General features: G+C 37.3%; 1 protein-coding gene across 2 annotated transcripts in view; it reads right to left on the bottom strand.

Annotated features, from left to right (window-relative positions):
- LOC124613573 (MLX-interacting protein) overlaps positions 1-18,955 on the bottom strand; it is a 403,061-nt gene that overhangs the window by 175,570 nt on the left and 208,536 nt on the right. Inside the window, exons 4-6 of one of the 2 annotated variants that reach the window (XM_047142290.1) lie at positions 15,179-15,307; positions 14,065-14,230; positions 12,928-13,023 (exon numbers count right to left, since the gene is read on the bottom strand). In XM_047142290.1, the coding sequence (XP_046998246.1) occupies positions 12,928-13,023; positions 14,065-14,230; positions 15,179-15,307 (391 nt within the window). The remainder of the gene's footprint in view (positions 1-12,927; positions 13,024-14,064; positions 14,231-15,178; positions 15,308-18,955) is intronic. The other variant, XM_047142297.1, reaches the window with a different exon arrangement.

The following is an 18,955-nucleotide window of genomic DNA, read 5'->3' as shown; positions in this document are numbered from 1 at the left end:
TAGAACTACTGACACCCTTGGGAGGGCCAGTCCTGACAAAACTGTACCATCTGGTGAGCAAGATGTATGAGACAGGCGAACTACCCTCAGACTTCAAAAAGACTATAATAATTCCAAAAAAAAAAGTGTTGGCAGCTATGAAAATTACCGAACTATCAGTTAACGGCTGCAAAATACTAACGCGAATTCTTTACACACGAATGGAAAAACTAGTAGAAGTTTATCTTGGGGAAGATCAGTTTGGATTCTGTAGAAATACTGACCCTACGACTTATCTTAGAAGCTAGATTAAGGAAAGGCAAACCTACGTTTCTAGCATTTATAGACTTAGAGAAAGCTTTTGACAATGTTGACTGGAATACTCTCTTTCAAATTCTGAAGGTGGCAGGGGTAAAATACAGGGAGCGAAAGGCTATTTACATTTTGTACAGAAGCCAGATGGCAGTTATAACAGTCGAGGGACATGAAAGGGAAGCAGTGGTTGGGAAGGGAGTGAGACAGGGTTGTAGCCCCTCCCCAGTGTTATTGAGCAAGCAGTGAAGGAAACAAAAGAAAAATTTGGAGTAGGTATTAAAATCCATGGAGCAGAAATAAAAACCTTGAGGTTCACCAATGACATTGCGATTCTGTAACAGACAGCAAAGGACTTGGAAGAGCAGTTGAAAGGAATGGATAGTATCTTGAAAGGAGGGTATAAGATCAACATCAACAAAAGCAAAACGGGGATAATGGAATGTAGTCGAATTAAGTCGGGTGATGCCGAGGGAATTAGATTAGGAAATGAGACCCTTAAAGTAGTAAAGGAGTTTTGCTATTTGGGGAGCAAAATAACTGATGATGGTCGAAGTAGAGAGGATATAAAATGTAGACTGGCAATGGCAAGGAAAGCGTTTCTAAAGAAGAGAAATTTGTTAACATCGAGTATTGATTTAAGTGTCAGGAAGTCGTTTCTGAAAGTATTTGTATGGAGTGTAGCCTTGTATGGAAGCGAAACATGGACGATAAGTAGTTTGGACAAGAAGAGAACAGAAGCTTTCGAAATGTGGTGCTACAGAAGAACGCTGAAGATTAGATGGGTAGATCACACAACTAATGGGGAGGTATTGAATAGGATTGGGGAGAAGAGAAGTTTGTGGCACAACTTGACTAGAAGAAGGGACCGGTTGGTCGGACATGTTCTGAGGCATCAAGGGATCACCTATTTAGTACTGGAGGGCAGTGTGGAGGGTAAAAATTGTAGAGAGAGACCAAGAGATGAATACACTAAGCAGATTCAGAAGGATGTAGGTTGCAGTAGGTACTGGGAGATGAAGAAGCTTGCACAGGATAGAGTAGCATGGAGAGCTGCATCAAACCAGTCTCAGGACTGAAGACCACAACAACAACAACAACAACAACAACAACAACAACGTTTATCATGAGTGAAAAGTGCTTGACTTGCCACAGAACTGTTAGGTCAGAGCTTTGGTGTACGGGTGCTGTAGATTTTCCATGTGGGTGGCTGTAGTGGCGTGGGAGTAGCAGAAGTAAATGAGACTCATCAATGGTTTTGTAGGATATGTAGTAGTAGAGATAGGAAGATATTAAAACACGAGGGGAAAACTGCCGCCCTTCAGGCTGAGTTAGACAAAGCCAGGGGAGATCTTGACAGGTTAGTTGCAGTGGTTAATAAAAAAGAAAAAGAGAAAGAAAGAAAAGGTTGAAAATGGTGGGAAGAAAATGGTGAATAAAAAGGGAGTTTTAAAATTGTAAATGACCGTGAAAAAGGGAAAGAATGAAAAGCAAATCGGACTTAGTATTACAGAAAAGCTATCGGACTTCGTGATTCGGAAAAGCTATTGTTGGGGTGGTCCTTGTGGCGTTTTTGAGCAAAAGTTAAACCAATTTCCACTACAAAAATTATTGAAAAAGAACAGAGAATAACAAAATGTAACTGACAGGGGGAAATGGCGTAGATAAGAGTTCATCCTTTACCAGGTTAACAAGTCTTCTTTCGTGCGGTGTCCTGGTCTTCAAAAATCTCCTTCATTTCTGCGTGAAAAGTCTGCTCCAAAATTTTGCAATAAGTTTCATTGTCCAGGAATTTCTAATGTATCCAAATGAAAATCATCTTGATACTGAATGCAATTTAATTTACTTTGCTACTTCCATCCTCCGAATTTCATAACTTCCACAATATGTCTACACATTAAAATCAGATCAAGACTAGCTAATAAGTTTTTTACGTCTTCATCAGATCACGTCTGCCTTAAGCTTCCGCTCTCGAGAGACAAAAAAGAAACGAATAGAAAAACAAAAAAAGTTACAATTTTAGTATTTTCTCTGCCGTCGAGCGCTCATACTGCTGCGCCAGTATAATTTTTATCTGAGGGAACGAGTGTAGCGCGGCGAAATTCAAAGTCCCGGTACAAAGGGATCACCAATTTAGTACTGGAGGGCAGCGTGGAGGGTAAAAATTGTAGAGAGAGACCAAGAGATGAATACATCAAGCAGATTCAGAAGGATGTAGGTTGCAGTAGGTACTGGGAGATGAAAAAGCTTGCACAGGATAGAGTAGCATGGAGAGCTGCATCAAACCAGTCTCAGGACTGAAGACCACAACAACAACAACAACAACAACAATAACGTTTATCATGAGTGAAAAGTGCTTGACTTGCCACAGAATTGTTAGGTCAGAGCATTGGTGTGACGGGTGCTGTAGATTTTCCATGTGGGTGGCTGTAGTGGCGTGGGAGTAGCAGAAGTAAATGAGACTTATCAGTGGTTTTGTAGGATGTGTAGTAGTAGAGATAGGAAGATATTAGAACACAAGGGGGAAAACTACCGCCCTTCAGGCTGAGTTAGACAAGGCCAGGGGAGATCTTGACAGGTTAAGGAGGGAGAAGGGTAAAGAGAGGTGGGAAGTGGCAACAGGCAACTGGAGGAACAGGCCTAGAACTTTGTCTGACAGCTTCGTGATGAATGTGGAAAATAGATTTGACCTGTTGTTTCACTTAGAAGCTGGTGACCCTAAAGCAGTTGCAGGTGTTGACAGGGCACAACAAACTTTCAGCAGAAAATTGAAAAATAAGAATGCAGGGAAATCAGGAAAGAGATAGAAAGTGTTGTTGTTAAGTAGTTCCCAAGGAAGATGCATTGGCCAACTTTTGCAGGATGAACTAGGATCAGAATACCAGGTCACCAATTTTTTTAAACCCAGTGCTGGTCTGGAGCAGGTGACAGAGGATTTAGGATCAATTTGCAAAGATTTCACTAAGAAAGACACTGTGGTTATAGTGTGTGGGCAGATAATAGTATTGACAGAGACAATATAGAGTTTGACCTGGCAAAGATTGCATCACCATCGAAGCATGCTAGTGTTGAGTTTGTATATGTTCTTGGGCGCCATGAGTGACCTCATTTGAACTCTTCTATCAGGAGAGTTAATTTGGAGTTGGAACGGCTGCTTATGTCGGGTGCAAGATCACACATTGGTGTGGTTCCTGTTGATTCTCTCAATAGGTGGGATTATACTTGGCATGGCCTTCACCTCAACAGGAAAGGGAAGGGTAAACTGGCTGGGAAAAAAGCAGGAAAGTTAAATGGGGGAGGCACTGTCATGAGTGATAAAATGCCAGTGGTTGTAGGGTTCAGACAAAACACTTTTTTTAGGTTGGGAAGGACAGAAAGAAACCCAAGTTTTAAGAGAGGTTAGGATTGGGACAAACCTCCAGTTTGAGAAAGAAACCAGAAAACATAATTCTAGCTTATTACATCAGAATAACCAGCTGTTGGTCAAGAATTTTCAACAATCTACAGAAATTTCAACTCAATTTTAACTCTGCCAATGTGAAATGTCAACTGTCTTTATTGCATCAAAATATTCAAGGCCTGAGAAATAAAATTAATGAACTAATTATCTGCATAGATGAATTAGAGACCTCAAACCCAGCTGACATACTCTGCCCCTCTGAACATCATGTGACCACTGGTACAGAACTTTTAAACGTTACAAGATTTAGGTTAGCATCTCACTTTTGTAGAACAGAAATGGAGAAAGGAGGAGTTGCCACATTCATCAGGAACTGTCATAAATTTAAGAAAATAGACATTCATAAATTTTGCCTAGAACAGCATACGGAAGCATGTGCAACAGCAGAATTTCACAAAAAAATCATTCATAATATTAAGTATGTATCGAGCACCTGCAGGTAACTTTAATCCGTTCATAAACAACCTTGAAACTGTACTGGCCCATTTAACAACCAAAAACAAAGAAATAGTGGTTGCTGGTGACTTCGATGTAGATTTCCTTAAAGACTCTCCCAATAAGAACTTATCTGAGTTAGTAACACTATCATTCAACTTAATTCCCACTGTAAAGTTCCCAACTATGGTAGCCAATTGCTCACAAACAGCCATTGATAATATTTTTATAGAAAAGTCCAAAGAACAAAATTATATTACAAAACAAATAGTCCATGGCCTCTCAGACCATGACATGCAGTTCCTTCTGTTAAATGTTAATACTGAACAGGATATAAAATCTCTTAAATCTGAACTAAAGAGGGTAATCAATAAGACAAAAATTGATTATTTTAGGACACTCTTCAGAGACATTCACTAGAGTGATGTTTACAGTGCTCATGGCATGAAGGAAAAATATAAAACTTTTGCTAATAAAGTGCTTACCTTATTTGAACACTGTTGGCAGCACTAGTGCAGATCGCACAAGCTTGAATATTAAGCTCGTGAGGATTGGTAATTAATTCTACCATAACTGTCAATGAAGTTAATATTACACCATAACGAAGTTAATTAGATTCTGTTTTACATTATCTATTTAGGGTTTTTTATGTATTTAAAAAAAAAAAAAGGAGAAAAGAAAAGAAACACCTAAGGGCTGGTTTCCGTGTACTTTGGACATAGGTCTACATACGAATTTAAGACATTTCTTTAAGTATTAAGGTTATTTTCATTATACATACATTTAGTAGTGCCATATCTAATCGAGGAATTAAAGGTTTTAAGTTCCTTCCTTTATTTCCTTTCAAAACACTTTAAGTACATATCACGCATACACAATCTTAAGCCTAATTTGTTGGGTATAAAAGTTTTGATTTTTAATGTTAGTTTAGCTGCAGTACATTACTATATGTATAATAGTATACACATATTACTGTTCCACATAACTTTAGTGACTCTTGTGATCTGTAGTTAATAGTATATTACTGTTATTGCCTAGATAAATTTTTTAATAATATTGTAAACAACATGAACGCGAAGCATAACTTAGTACCATCCTGGACTGGAGGAACTGAATTACATTCTCTGCCAGGGTTTCGATTACCTCTCATTATGCCCTGAAATCAGAAATGTCCTGCCCACTATCCTTCCCACCCCTCCTACAGTGGTACTCCGCCGTCCACCGAACCTACACAATATACTCGTCCATCCTTCCACAACCCCTGCTCCCAATACTTTACCTCATGGTTCATACCCCTGTAATAGACCTAGATGCAAGACCTGTCCCATACATCCTCCTACCACCACCTACTCCAGTCCGGTCACTAACATCACCTATCCCATCAAAGGCAAGGCTAACTGTGAAACCAGTCATGTGATTTACAAGCTAAGCTGCAACCACTGTGCTGCATTTTATGTAGGTACAACAACCAACAAGCTGGCTGTCCGCATGAATGGCTATCGACAAACTGTGGCCAAAAAACAAGTGGCCCACACTGTTGCTGAACACGTTGCCAAACATGATACCCCCATCTCAATGACTGCTTCACAGCCTGTGCCATATGGGTCCTTCCCACCAACACCAGCTTTCTGAATTGCGCAGGTGGGAACTTTCCCTGCAATACATCCTACGTTCCCGTAACCATCCTGGCCTCAACCTTCGTTAGTCACTGTCCTCACCCATCCAGCTCCCTCCCTGTTCCCATTCCTGCACTACACAATTGTCATTTCACTGCCACACCCAGTCTTCTAATGTCTTTTTATTTCTCTCCTTTCCACTACTTATCCCACCCCCCACTTTCCACTATCTCTCCTGCCCTTGCAGCACTTCACTGTCTGCCACCCCCACCATACTATCCCTCCCCCTCCCTGACCCAGCCTCCTCCTTACCCCCACCCAGTTGCCACTACCATTATGCACTGGTGCTGCTACTCACAGTGTGGTTTCAGTTGTCTGAGACTGCAGACATGTGTGCAAGTTGCGTGTGTGTGTGTGTGTGTGTGTGTGTGTGTGTGTGTGTGTTGCTGACAAAGGCCTTAATGGCTGAGAGCTAGAATTGTTTGAATCTTTTTGTTGTGCCTATCGCGGCTCACCATCTCCGTTATATGGTGAGTGAGAAGTGTTTGAGCTGCCATAGGAAAGTCAGTTCTGGGGTTCTGTGCAGCAGCAGTTGTGGCAGATGGTTACATTGAGGTGAATGTAGTGGCATGGGAATTGGAGAAGTAAATGGGTCTCTTCCAGAGTATTGCAGATTATGTTCAAGGGATAGGAAAATAACAGAACAGGAAGGGAAGATTAGAGCCCTTCAGGATGAACTGGATATTGCTAGGGAGGAACTGATGAGGTTAAGGGGGGGGGAGGAGGGTGAAGACAGGTGAGAAGTGGTAGCCAGGAACAGGGTACACAGAAAGAGAACAGTGTCTCACAGTTTCATCATTGGCACAAACAACATATTTGCCTTGCTACCTCAGTCAACTAAGGAAGAAGCTGAAGTAGATGTAAGTGTAGTCATCACTCAACAGACTTTCACTAGAAAACCAACAGTTGCAAAAAAAAGTAGAAAGTAGGAGGAAAGTTCTGTTGTTAGGTAGTAGCCATGGAACAGGTGTGGGCCAGATCTTGCAGGAAAAATGAGAGGTTACAGGTATTTTCAAGCCCAATGCACATCTTAGCCAAGTGATAGAGGATGTAGAATCCTCGTGTAAGAGTTTTACAAAGCAGGAGCGTGTTGTGGTAGTGGGTGGAGTGGGCAACAGTATTGATAGGGATCAGGGCTACAATATTGAGTGTGATCTGGTAAAAATAGCATCAGCAATGAACCATACAAATGTTGGCTTGGTTCCTGCTTTCATGTGGTATGATCGGCCCGAATTGAACAGCTTTGTCAGGAGGGTCAATATGGAGCTAGATCAGCTGTTTCGGGTGGCTACTTTGTCAGGCGTAGGTTTGGTTCCTGTTGATGGAGTTGGTAGATTGGACTTTGCGAGACATGCCCTGCATCTCAAAAGGAAAAGGAAGCATAAACTGGCCGGAATGATAGCAAAATCTTTAAGGTGTGCACTGAAACTCATGGGAGTACTTTTTTAGGCTAAGATCAGTGTCCTATCATCCTACACTGATTGAAATTAAGCTTAATAAGAAGTTTAGGCAGACAGGTACTAGAGATGTGAAAATATCACAAGATTCTCATAACAGTACAGTAAAAAATAATGTTAGTATGTCACAAGATTCATATAAAGGCACAGTAAAAATAATGTTAATATACTGCATCAGAATACCAGGGGGATTAAAAAATGAAGTAGATGAGCTTCTTGTTTTTTTAGAAAATTTAGAAACTGATGATGGAATAGATGTACTATGCCTGTCTCACCATCATATAGTCACAGGTATGAAAATGATAAATGTAGGTGGATATAAGCTTGCAGCACATGTAAGCAGACACTACGCAGAGAGGAGTTGCCATACATGTTAAAATGTCACAGAGTGAAAAATTTGGAAACTAAAAAATTTTGCATAGAGCAATATATAGAAGCATGTGCATGTGAGCTTAAACTAAATAATGGCACTTTTATAATTGTAGCCATGGATAGATCCCCATTGGGAAATTTTCAACTATTTTTGAAAATCTTGGATTCTTTTTTGTGCTATTTGTCAGACAGAGGAAAGCAAATTATTGTTTGTGGGGATTTCAAAGTAGATTTTCTGAAAGAGTCCGATAGAAAGCTTGACTTTGAAGTATTACTTTGTTCTTTCAACCTGGCATCAGTTATTGACTTTCCTACACGGGTGGTACAGGAAAGCAGCACACTGATAATGTTTCCATAGACCAAGATAAATTTAATCAAATAAAAACTTTTCCTGTTAAGAATGGTGTGTCTGATCATGATGCACTGCTAGTTACAGTATATGATATAGCTCCATACAGTAATGGAAAACAGTCCTCCAACATAGAGTGTTCGATTAACAATTTAACAATTCAAAATTTTAGGGATAGCTTGAAACAGACTGGGATGAGGTGTACAGGGAACATGATGCTAATTTAAAATTTAACCTATTTCATGATACCTTTGTGAGTATATTTGAAAACAGTTTCCCTCCGAAAACAGTGAAATATAATTGTTAGAAACCATGTAAAAAGCCATGGCTTACTAAAGGGATAAAAATATCCTGTGATCATAAAAGGGAAATTTATCTTATAGTTAGGAGGAATAATGATCCAGAAACAGTGAAACACTATAAAAACTACTGCACTGTATTAAGAAAAGTTATTAAAAAGTCCAGAAGTAAGTGCATTATGTCTCAGATTAGCAGATCTGATAGTAAAATTAAAATAATTTGGAATATTGTTAAAAGGGAAATAGGGCAACTGAGAGCACAGGAACATTTTAATAATCACTTTTAAGTGTTGTGGAGGAAATAAAACCTAGCTATTCATTAGAAAATGCACGGCAGTATATGGAAGAGGCAGTACCTATGCAATTTGATAAAATTGAAATTCAACCCGCCTCTCCTACTGAAATTGGGAAAATAATAAAATCACTCAAAAGTAACAGCTCATATGGAATTGATGGCATTTACAACAGAGCACTAAAAGCTTGTTCCCAACAAATAAGTAGGATTCTCAGCCACGTATGTAGTAGCTCACTGAAACAGGGCATTTTTCCAGATAGACTGAAATACGCTATTGATAAACCATTGCATGAAAAAGGGGATTGATCTGATGCTACCAACTACCGCCCAAACTCACGTCTGACTGCTTTATCCAAAATTCCTGAAAAAGTAATGTATCCGAGAGTAGCATCACATATTTTTAAAAATGAAGTACTAACAAAATGTCAATTTGGTTTCCAGAAAGGCTTTTCAACAGGAAATGCTATATATGTTTTCAATTATCAAAGATTAAATGTACTGAATAACCAAACATCATCCATTGGGATATTTTGTGATCTCTCAAAGGCTTTTAATTGTGTGAATTATGAAATTCTTCTAGATAAGCTTAGTAATGTGGTATGAATGTGACAGTGCACAAATGGTTTAATTCATACTTAACTGGAAGAATGCAGAAGATTGAAATTAACAGTACAGATAGTCTGCAAAAACCAGCAGAGTCCTCTAACTGGGGAGGTATCAACAATGGTGTCCCACAGGGTTCAGTCTTGGGTCCCTTATTGTTCTTAATATATATTAACAACTTGCCACTCTATGTTCATGAAGATGCAAAGCTAGTTCTGTTTGCTGATGATACAAGTATAGTAATCACACCCAAAAAGCTAGAATCAGCTGAGGAAATTGCAAATAATGACTATCAGAAAATTATTACGTGGTTCTCTGCAAATGGATTCTCACCAAATTTTGAGAAAACACAGTTTATACAATTATGTACAGTAAATGGCATAAAACCATTGATAAATACAGACTATGAACAGAAGTCTGTTGCTAACGAAGAATATTCAAAATTTCTGGGTGTGAGGAATTGAATTGGAAGAAACACATCGATGATCTGCTGAAATGGTTAGGTTCAGCTATTTATGCTATTAGGGTTATTGCATATTTTGGTGATAAACGTATCAGTAAATTAGCCTACTATGCCTATTTTCATTCACTGCTTTCGAATGGCATATATTTTGGGGCAATTCGTCATTAAGAGAGAAAGTATTCACTGCACAAAAGCGTGTAATCAGAATAATAGCTGGAGCCCACCCAAGATTACCTTGCAAACATTTATTTAAAGAATTTGAGATATTCACAGTACCTCTGCAATACATATATTCACATATGAGATTTGTCATTAATAACCCATCACAGTTCAAAGATAACAGCAAAGTGCATAGCTATAACACTACAAGAAAGGATGATATTCACTATTCTGGATTAAATCTCACTTTGGCACAGAAAGGGGTGAATTATGTTTCCACAAAAATCTTTGGTAATTTTCCAAATAGTATTAAAAGTCTGACAGATAGCCAACCAACATTTAAAAGCAAATTTCTGAATGACAACTCCTACTCAATAGATGACTTCTTAGATATGAAGTAGTAACATAAAAAAAAAAATATTTAGTGTAAAGAAACTTATGGTAAACTGATATATTACATATCATTATGAAATGTCGTATTCATGATCTATGGGACAAGGATTAATGTATGTACATTTTCCCCCAAAACTAACCAAGGTTAGAGCAAAGTCTACAAAGAAGCCATGGATTACTCAAGGAGCAGAGGTATCTTGTAAAACAAAAAGAAAAATGTCAATCCGAAACAGTGCTGATGTTGATACTATAGCACATTACAATAAATACTGCAAAATATAAAGCAAATATATTACAAGGAAAAGATAGTCATATCAGATAACAAAATAAAGACAATATGGGATATAGTGAAGGAGGAGACTGATCGAACCAGACATGAAGAGGGGCCCAATTGCATTAAGAGTAAATGATACATGGGTGACAGATGTGTATAGTGTTGCAGAACTTTTTAACACACATTTTATAACTGTTACCGAAAAGATGCGGTTGTCAGGTTCTGTAGATGCCGCCATGGGATACCTCAGACCAGACATTTCAAGTAACTTCCATAATATGAATTTGACCCTCACTACCCTAGCAGATGTGATGCCCATCGTAAAATCTTTAAAATCAAAAACATCTTGTGGGTATGATGAAATATCAAGAAAGTTAATTAAAGAATGTGATTCTTGAGTTAAGTAATCTATTAAGCGATCTGTCTAACCAGTCATTTATCAGTGGAATTTTTCCTGAATGGCTGAAATATACTGAAGTTAAGCCACTGTTTAAGAGGGGAGATAAAGAAATAGCATCAAATTTCCATCCAATTTCACCTTTGCCAGCATTTTCCAAATTTTAGAGAAGGTAATGTAGAATCGGCTTTATAACCATCTTATCACAAATAACATACTGTCAAAGTCGCAGTTCAGATTTCTAAAGGGTTCTCATACTGAGAAGGCTATCTACACTTACAGTGAAAATGTACTAATTCATTAGACAAAAAATTGCAGGCAACTGGTATATTTCATGACCTATCAAAGGCATTTGACTGTGTGAATCACAATATCCTTTTACGTAAATTAGAATATTATGGTGTAACAGGAAATGCTGCAAAATGGTTCAACTATTATACCTCTGGCAGGAAACAAAGGGTGTTATTAGGAAAGGGACATGTATTAAGCTATCAGGCATCATCCAACTGGGAACTAATTACATGTGGGTTCCACAAAGTTCCATCTTAGGGCCCTTACTTTTTCTTGTGTATATCAATGACCTTTCATAAGTAACACTACCAGATGCTAAATTTGTTTTGTTTGCCGATGATACAAACATTTCAAGTAATAGCAAATCAAGTGTAGTCTTAGAAAGATCGGCTAATAAAATACTTGTGGAGATTAATCACTGGTTCATAGCCAATTCATTGTCACTAAACTTTGAAAAAACACACTACATGCAGTTCAGAACTTGTAAGAGTATATGCCTAACATATGATGAAAAGCAGATAGAAGAAGTGGACAGCATCAAATTATTGGGATTACAGGTTACCGCTTGATAATAAATTCAACTAGGAGGAGCACACCACAAAACTGTTGATGCATCTAAACAAATATCTATTTGCAATGCAAATTCTGTCAGACACAAGGGATATAAAAATGAAAAAGCTGACATACTATGCTTACTTTCACTTCATAACGTCATATAGGATTTTTTTGTGGGTAATTCATCAAGCCAAGCTAAAGTTTTCTGGGCACAAAAACACACAATAAGAGTTATATGTGGTGTGAACTGAAGAACATCCTGCAGAGACCTGTTTAGGGAACTAGGGATAGTAACTACTGCTTCCCAATATATTTATTCCTTAATGAAATTTGTCCTTAAAAATATACCACTTTTTCAAACCAACAGCTCAGTTCATGGAATCAATACTAGAAATAAGAACAATCTTCACAACGATTTAAAGTCATTTACTCTTGTACAAAAAGGTGTGCATTATTCAGGAACATACATTTTCATAACTTGCCAGCAACCATAAAAAGCTTAACGACCAATGAAATTCAGTTTAACGGAAGCCTAAAGGATTTACTGATGGCCAACTTCTTCTACTCCAAATAAGTATTGTAGTAGTTCTATTATATGTTTATTACCTTATAAATGAATAAAAACATGTTTTTTAAATTTTAAATTCAGTGCATTAATGCAATCTTAGTAAATGAGTGTTGTAAAATGATCCTTTCACATAGAAAAATAAAAAGAGGGACGATCATTCCACTTGGGAACTGTGGAAGGTAAATTAGCTTATTTGTTTTAGTTGTAAATATTTGTCAGGTATTATTGTCTTTCTGACATGTTCTACATCCTGGAGGACCTCCTCACTACCGATCAATTGGAATGAAAGTAAATCTAATCTAATCTACATGGACTGCCCAGTAAAACAGTTTAAAAGAGCCAATGACATAATCTCAATGAATTTCATGTAAAAAGGAGTACCCTGATAACATAATGTTTCAGATTTATAAATATGTCTTGCATATATCTTCCAAAAGTCATTTTCCGTGTGATGTAAGCTGTGGTGCATTATTCGTACAACAGCATATATTTTGACAGGGGTTTTCTATTAAGTTATTGTATAATACACTTCCTGGTAAATAAATTTCAACAAAAACAGTAGAAACAAATTTAAAGAAAGAAAATGCAACCTTGAAGAGGCTCAAATGTGTCCATGAAGTCATCCAGATTTGGCTGAAGCTGCACCAAGCTCGGCTGAATGAAGTCTGCAAGACCAGCTCCACGTGCTGTAAGACGCACGCACACACATTAACATACAGTAATCCACAGCATGTTAAGTCATTAATTGAGTGGTTTATTAAACACGGTATCTGAACAGCACTTTATGAAAGAAAAATAATTTTTTAGTAAAAGTTTCTTCATTCATGGAAAAATACAACACTAAGGTAACTTATTCACATTCGTCATCATCATCATCATCTTCTATCTTTTGATCATTGTCTTACATTTCTATGTTCCTAATCTTCTCCTAGAAAATAAATATAAATCAATAGATAATCTTACAAATACTTAAATAATATGCATAGCATTATCAACTAACGAAATGTTTAAATTCACAATTTCCTATGCCTTTGTTGATACTTAAGCTCTCTAGAGAGCGTGAATTGATGCAATAGACCCATCTCACGCATTAAAATGACTCACATTACACATTGAAACTTAGAGGCACACCAGGACCAAACTTAAATCTTTCATCATAAAATATGTGAGTTCCAGTTAGAAACAGTCAAAGTCTACCCATCGCCTGGGGTGTGAGCACTAGCGTGGCACCTCCAGCTGATACTGAAGGTGGACTAACTAGTTAATGCAGCATTGGTATTAAAATTTTATTAAGATATTAATTTTGTTCTATGACTTACACAAAAGCACATTTTGTAGAATCTTCATTTACTATCACACATACAATACCAAAGAATATGGTCACCCCATTTTAAAAATAACACATCTACTTTTGAGCTTTGATATTCGCAAAATCCTTGACAATATCACTTACTGAAATTCAGCTTAATTCTTTAAACTTTTTTTAAATAACAAAATCACATGGCAAATTTTAGGTAACAACAAAGGAAACAATAGCTATGTATGATATCTATATAGACTTGATTGAAAACACTGAGTTTAATACACGGAAATTTTAACTGTGCAGATGGTATCAACAAATTTAAAAATCAAAATATCCTGGATATAATGAAAGTTATGTTACACTCTGGTCTCATGCAGTTTAAAGTAAAATCTTTTCATAAGTAAATCTATGATATGATACACACCAATTTCACGTTGGTCTGGAAAGGCATATGGCTGATTTGCAGAAATGGTGGTGAACAATGTATCACTCATAAATTCCATGTAGTCTTCATCCACCATCATGGAGCCCACAGAATGCATACTGTCATTGCTGTGCGGCTGCCAATCAAAGATATCTGCCTCTGACAACTACAAAATGAGAAACAATTAAGGCTTCCTTCTTTTTTTCCAACAGAGAGAAAAAATGAGTATTGTGCAAATTTTATAGAACAATTTCCATCTGCAATAAACAAAACATACTTATGATTCAACAAACGTTTGACATCACGCAGCATTTTAAAATAAATTCCTGAATGATTATGCTCCCCTCCTCTAATGAAAGCTAATGTGATGAATAGGTGAATAGGTAGATGTAGGAAACTGAAAGTGAATAAATGGAGGTAGTGACACACACACACACACACACACACACACACACACACACACACACACCGCCTCAACCTCCGAGGTGTCCGTGATACTTTAGCAGATGTTTGTAAAATCACTATCTTCAACACTTTTACTTCAATAATGTAGGAAAAAGACAGATTGCTACTTACTGTAAAGAAGACTTGTGAAGTTGCAGACAAGCACAATTACAAGACACATACAGCTTTAGGCCACAGCCTTCATCAGTAAAAACACACACACACACACACACACACACACACACACACACACACCTCACCTCATGTATGAGTGCCAACTCCAGCATCCCTGTGTGTGTGTGTGTGTGTGTGTGTGTGTGTGTGTGTGTGTGTGTGTGTGTGCGCGTGCGTGCGTGCATGCGTGCGTGCGTGGGTGTGTTACTGTCAAAGGCTGTCGCCAAAAACTATATGTGAGTGTGTCTTTAACTGTGCCTGTCTGCGACCTGACATGCCTTCTTTACGGTAAGTAGCAATCTGTCTTTTCCTACATTGTTGATATTCCAACCTGGAGTTTCCATTGTCAGACTTGTACCTCATAAATTTCTAAGAATAAAGGATTTATCAAAACGAATTTAATCCCACTCATTCAAACACAGAGCAAATTAATTGAGAGATTAAATATTTATAAGTTTCAATTACATTATACTATACAAAGTAAACTTCCACTAACCACCTCATTGTTTCCATCTTTCGATGACCAGCCAGCCAACCTGTTTCTGTAGAACATCCTCCATTTCTTGTACTCTGCTGTTACAGCTGCAAGTTTACGCTTCCAGTATTTCCCCTCCAAAACCACTGCCTTAAAAAAAAATCAGTATATTTTGACTGTGAGATTATGTAACTGGTTCAATAATGTTAGTTAATGTACTGCAAAGCAGAAACAGTTGAATGTGATATTAGAATAACAGATACATGGAAAAGTACAGTTAATGAAAATATGCTACATTGTTTTCTATACCTATATTTTATATCAAAATGTTGGACTGAGATGTTTCAAATAACTTATTGTATGAGAAAGTGAAGAGAACGTAATATGTTTGTATGGACTGGGAAAAAAGAGCAGTTTGTTGCGGCAAAGTATTTCAACCTCTGATTTTCATAATTTTAATATGCACTCGACTGAAAATTCAGCAGTTTTGTGTGCGGTCTAATTTGTAGCAACATATGAATGAAATCAAACTAAAGATATTAATTACAATCATAGTATGGACACTAAACAGGCAATCATACGAGAAACTGAAAAGAAGGCAAGACAAACAATTAATGTCATTATGAAAAGAACAGATTACTACTCACCGTATAGAGGAGATGCTGTCGCAGATAGACACAACAAAAAGACTATAAAACATGTAAGCCTTTGGCCAATCACTCATGCAAATGTAACTCACACACATATGACCAGAATTTCTCGCTGTCGATGCCAGACTGCAGTCTATGTTGCCTAATTCCAATGAAAGCCTTTTTTGTGCAAGGCTTACTTATTTGACAGTCTTTTTGTTGTGCCTATCTGCAACTCAGCATCTCCGGTATATGGCGAGTACTAGCATATCCTTTTCATAATATTGCATTATTGTACCCTGGATTTTCCATTGTTTAAACAATTAATATCAGTTACATTCTAACAGTTACATTATGTATTTTGTCCTGGCTTGTGATACAACATTGTACATACTAACACTGCCAAGTATTTCAATGCATTTTATTAACAAACAAAATTAAAACAGATCAGTTTTCATTGCCCAAGTTCTACAAAGACCATTTTAATAGTTGAAAATCTTATAGTCAACACATAGGAAACATGAAAGACACAGGAAGAGGAAGAGAAATGTTAACAAACTGACGTAAATTTATTTCACAACATATTACAGAATTCACTATCTTTTTATGACAAACATTTTAATGAGCATGTGAACGAAAACTTGATTTTATTGTAAATTTCCTCTCTTTTTAGCTGCAAAAGATGACTTTGCTATGAACTGGGAGGGCAGCCTTTAAGCACAGCCAAGTGAGAATTAAGGAAATGAATTAAGGCAGGTTTTAGTGTCCGATTCAGACATTCATACCATGCAGTCATTAGCACTCATATGGTAACAATCATGGTGGATTGCTTGCATTCTAGTCAATGTAACAGCAGCTGCTTTCCTGTTGACTCAATGCCTTATGAAAGACACAAAGTATGGGAGACACTGAATGACCACACTGGCATGAGGTCTCTGGTGACATGATCAGCATCCGAACTGGTTGTGTTAATACCAGTTCTGAGCTGAGTGCCAGGTAAGTGTAACATGGGAAGGTTTGTTAGTTCCCCTACTGGCACATTCAAGGTGCAAGACATGGATGCTTTAGTCCAGGTAAAAGAAAACTGGGAATAGCAGACAGAGGAAACTCAGGCTTCACTGTAAGGTGCACACCCAACTATTTCTGTGTTTGTTTCTTGCTAACATTAGTTTGCCTTCGGAGAATTTACGTTTACCTTGATAACACAATTACCTGGAGTAAAATTTATTTTGGGATAATAAACAGCAAGCCTTTAGGCTCCAAAGACAGGTTGGAAGACGAATTAACTGTAAGTGATCATAGGCACATATCATGCAGATTAAAAAGACGTACAAATTTTGAAAAAAATGCACTCATCAAGCAGGAAATCAGAAACATAATTTTAAGAACTTATTTAAGAATTCAGAAGTATATCACATTAAATTACATGACTAGTTCAGTATTTCAGAAGATAAAGATTGCAGAGACAAAGAAAAGTGGATCACTTCTTTTAAATGTTGCGTTAAAATAAGCAGTAAAATAGGTTGCAGATACAAAGAGAAGTAAGGAAGAAAATTTCCAATGGAACAAGGCAGCAAAAAAATTGAAGACAAGAGCTTCAAACACACAATATCAGAATTATGACAAAATGTGCAGTAATAAATAAGACTATTTTGAAATGTCTTCCAAAGCATTTTAGAATACAGAACAAAAATTCAGTAAGATTCACTATGAAAACCCATAAGAGTATGGGGGGGGGGGGGGGGGGCATTATGGCATTAAGTCATGGACATCTAATGTGATAACTCTTCAAAAACTGAGGGCTTTCTAGCAAGCAATGGAGAGATACTAGAGAAGAGCTGGGAGAAATAAGAAAACAAACAAAGGGATTAAGGAACAGACTGGTGCAGAAGACGTAATGAAAAAGATAAGGAGATGGGAAGGACTTACATAGCCAAGGTGAATGGTTGGTAGGTAGCAGATGGAGCTAGGATGCCTGTGTCCAATGCCAAGAGAAGGGGAAAGACTGAGACAACAATCTAATGGAAAATTGGCTAATGATATTAAAAAATGTGCAAGAATGGCATAGAAGCTTTTATGCATCAGTGGAGTCTAGTAATAGTAGTAGTAGTAGTAGTAGTAGTTGTTGTTATATAAACTTAAGCAGAAAGTAATTTTAAAATGATGCCAAAGAGCACTTGACAAAAGGTTAGGTATGGACAAAGCAATATTGCAAAATTTAATTAAATAAAGGAAGGAGAAAAATACATGCACCTACTGACATTTAAAGGCATTCAAACCAAACTGATGTTAAAGCACACAAGGTATCCAGAATAATACCATTTTGATATGTAAAATGTCACTATTTATGTAAAATTATTAGGTTTTACACCACTTTTGAACCTATGTTAAAACTAAATACAACACCAAAAAAACACAAGCACATCTTCTGCACACACAGCAGACTGCGCCACAAAACAACAGAGAAGAAGAATGGTATACAGCCGCTGAGATGAGGTGGGCAGATGTTTGGCTTCACTAAGAATCTCCTCAAGTGACAGCTGCCAGACTCCAGTCAACATTGCTTGATGCAGATCTGGCACTGGGTCCAGTACACTGACGGTTACAGTAATTTACAGTGTTTTTCAGTTAGAAAATGGATACCAAAAGCAAAACCACAAAGGGACAGACATAAACCAACTAAAAATTTAAGATATTTACAAGCCATGTGTTCAAAAATGCACTGTGAGCAACAGCATTCCCTTTAGTAATATTAGGTACTGGAATCTACAAAAAGATGGCTCACACACCAAAATTATGTGATATGCACAAATCACAATTCATTAAACATGGCACATTACACTGCACTCATATCAGCACTGTGTGTCATTATACTTCTTCCTGCCTCATACTTGTGTAGTGTCAATATAGTGTGATTTATTCTGACTTAATGTCTCCTTTTGTAACATAATTCCACAGATGATCCATGAATTATGTCTACAATACAGTGCAGAAATGAAGGTGCCTTTTCTTCAAGTAATTATACTCCCAGGAGTCGAGGAAATGTTGTGAAACACCTTTGGTTCACCAGATTTGCAGCTCAGTCAATACACATTTGTGCACTCAAAGACAAAATAAGGTGTATGGTGAGGTTGTCAGTTATAAGCACACCATATGAACAGGAAATCCA

The sequence above is a fragment of the Schistocerca americana genome, chromosome 1 (assembly GCF_021461395.2).
Source record: "Schistocerca americana isolate TAMUIC-IGC-003095 chromosome 1, iqSchAmer2.1, whole genome shotgun sequence".
Lineage (NCBI taxonomy): Eukaryota > Metazoa > Arthropoda > Insecta > Orthoptera > Acrididae > Schistocerca > Schistocerca americana.
The sequence above is the reverse complement of the archived record's forward strand: the minus strand, read 5'-3'. Positions and strand labels throughout refer to the sequence as shown.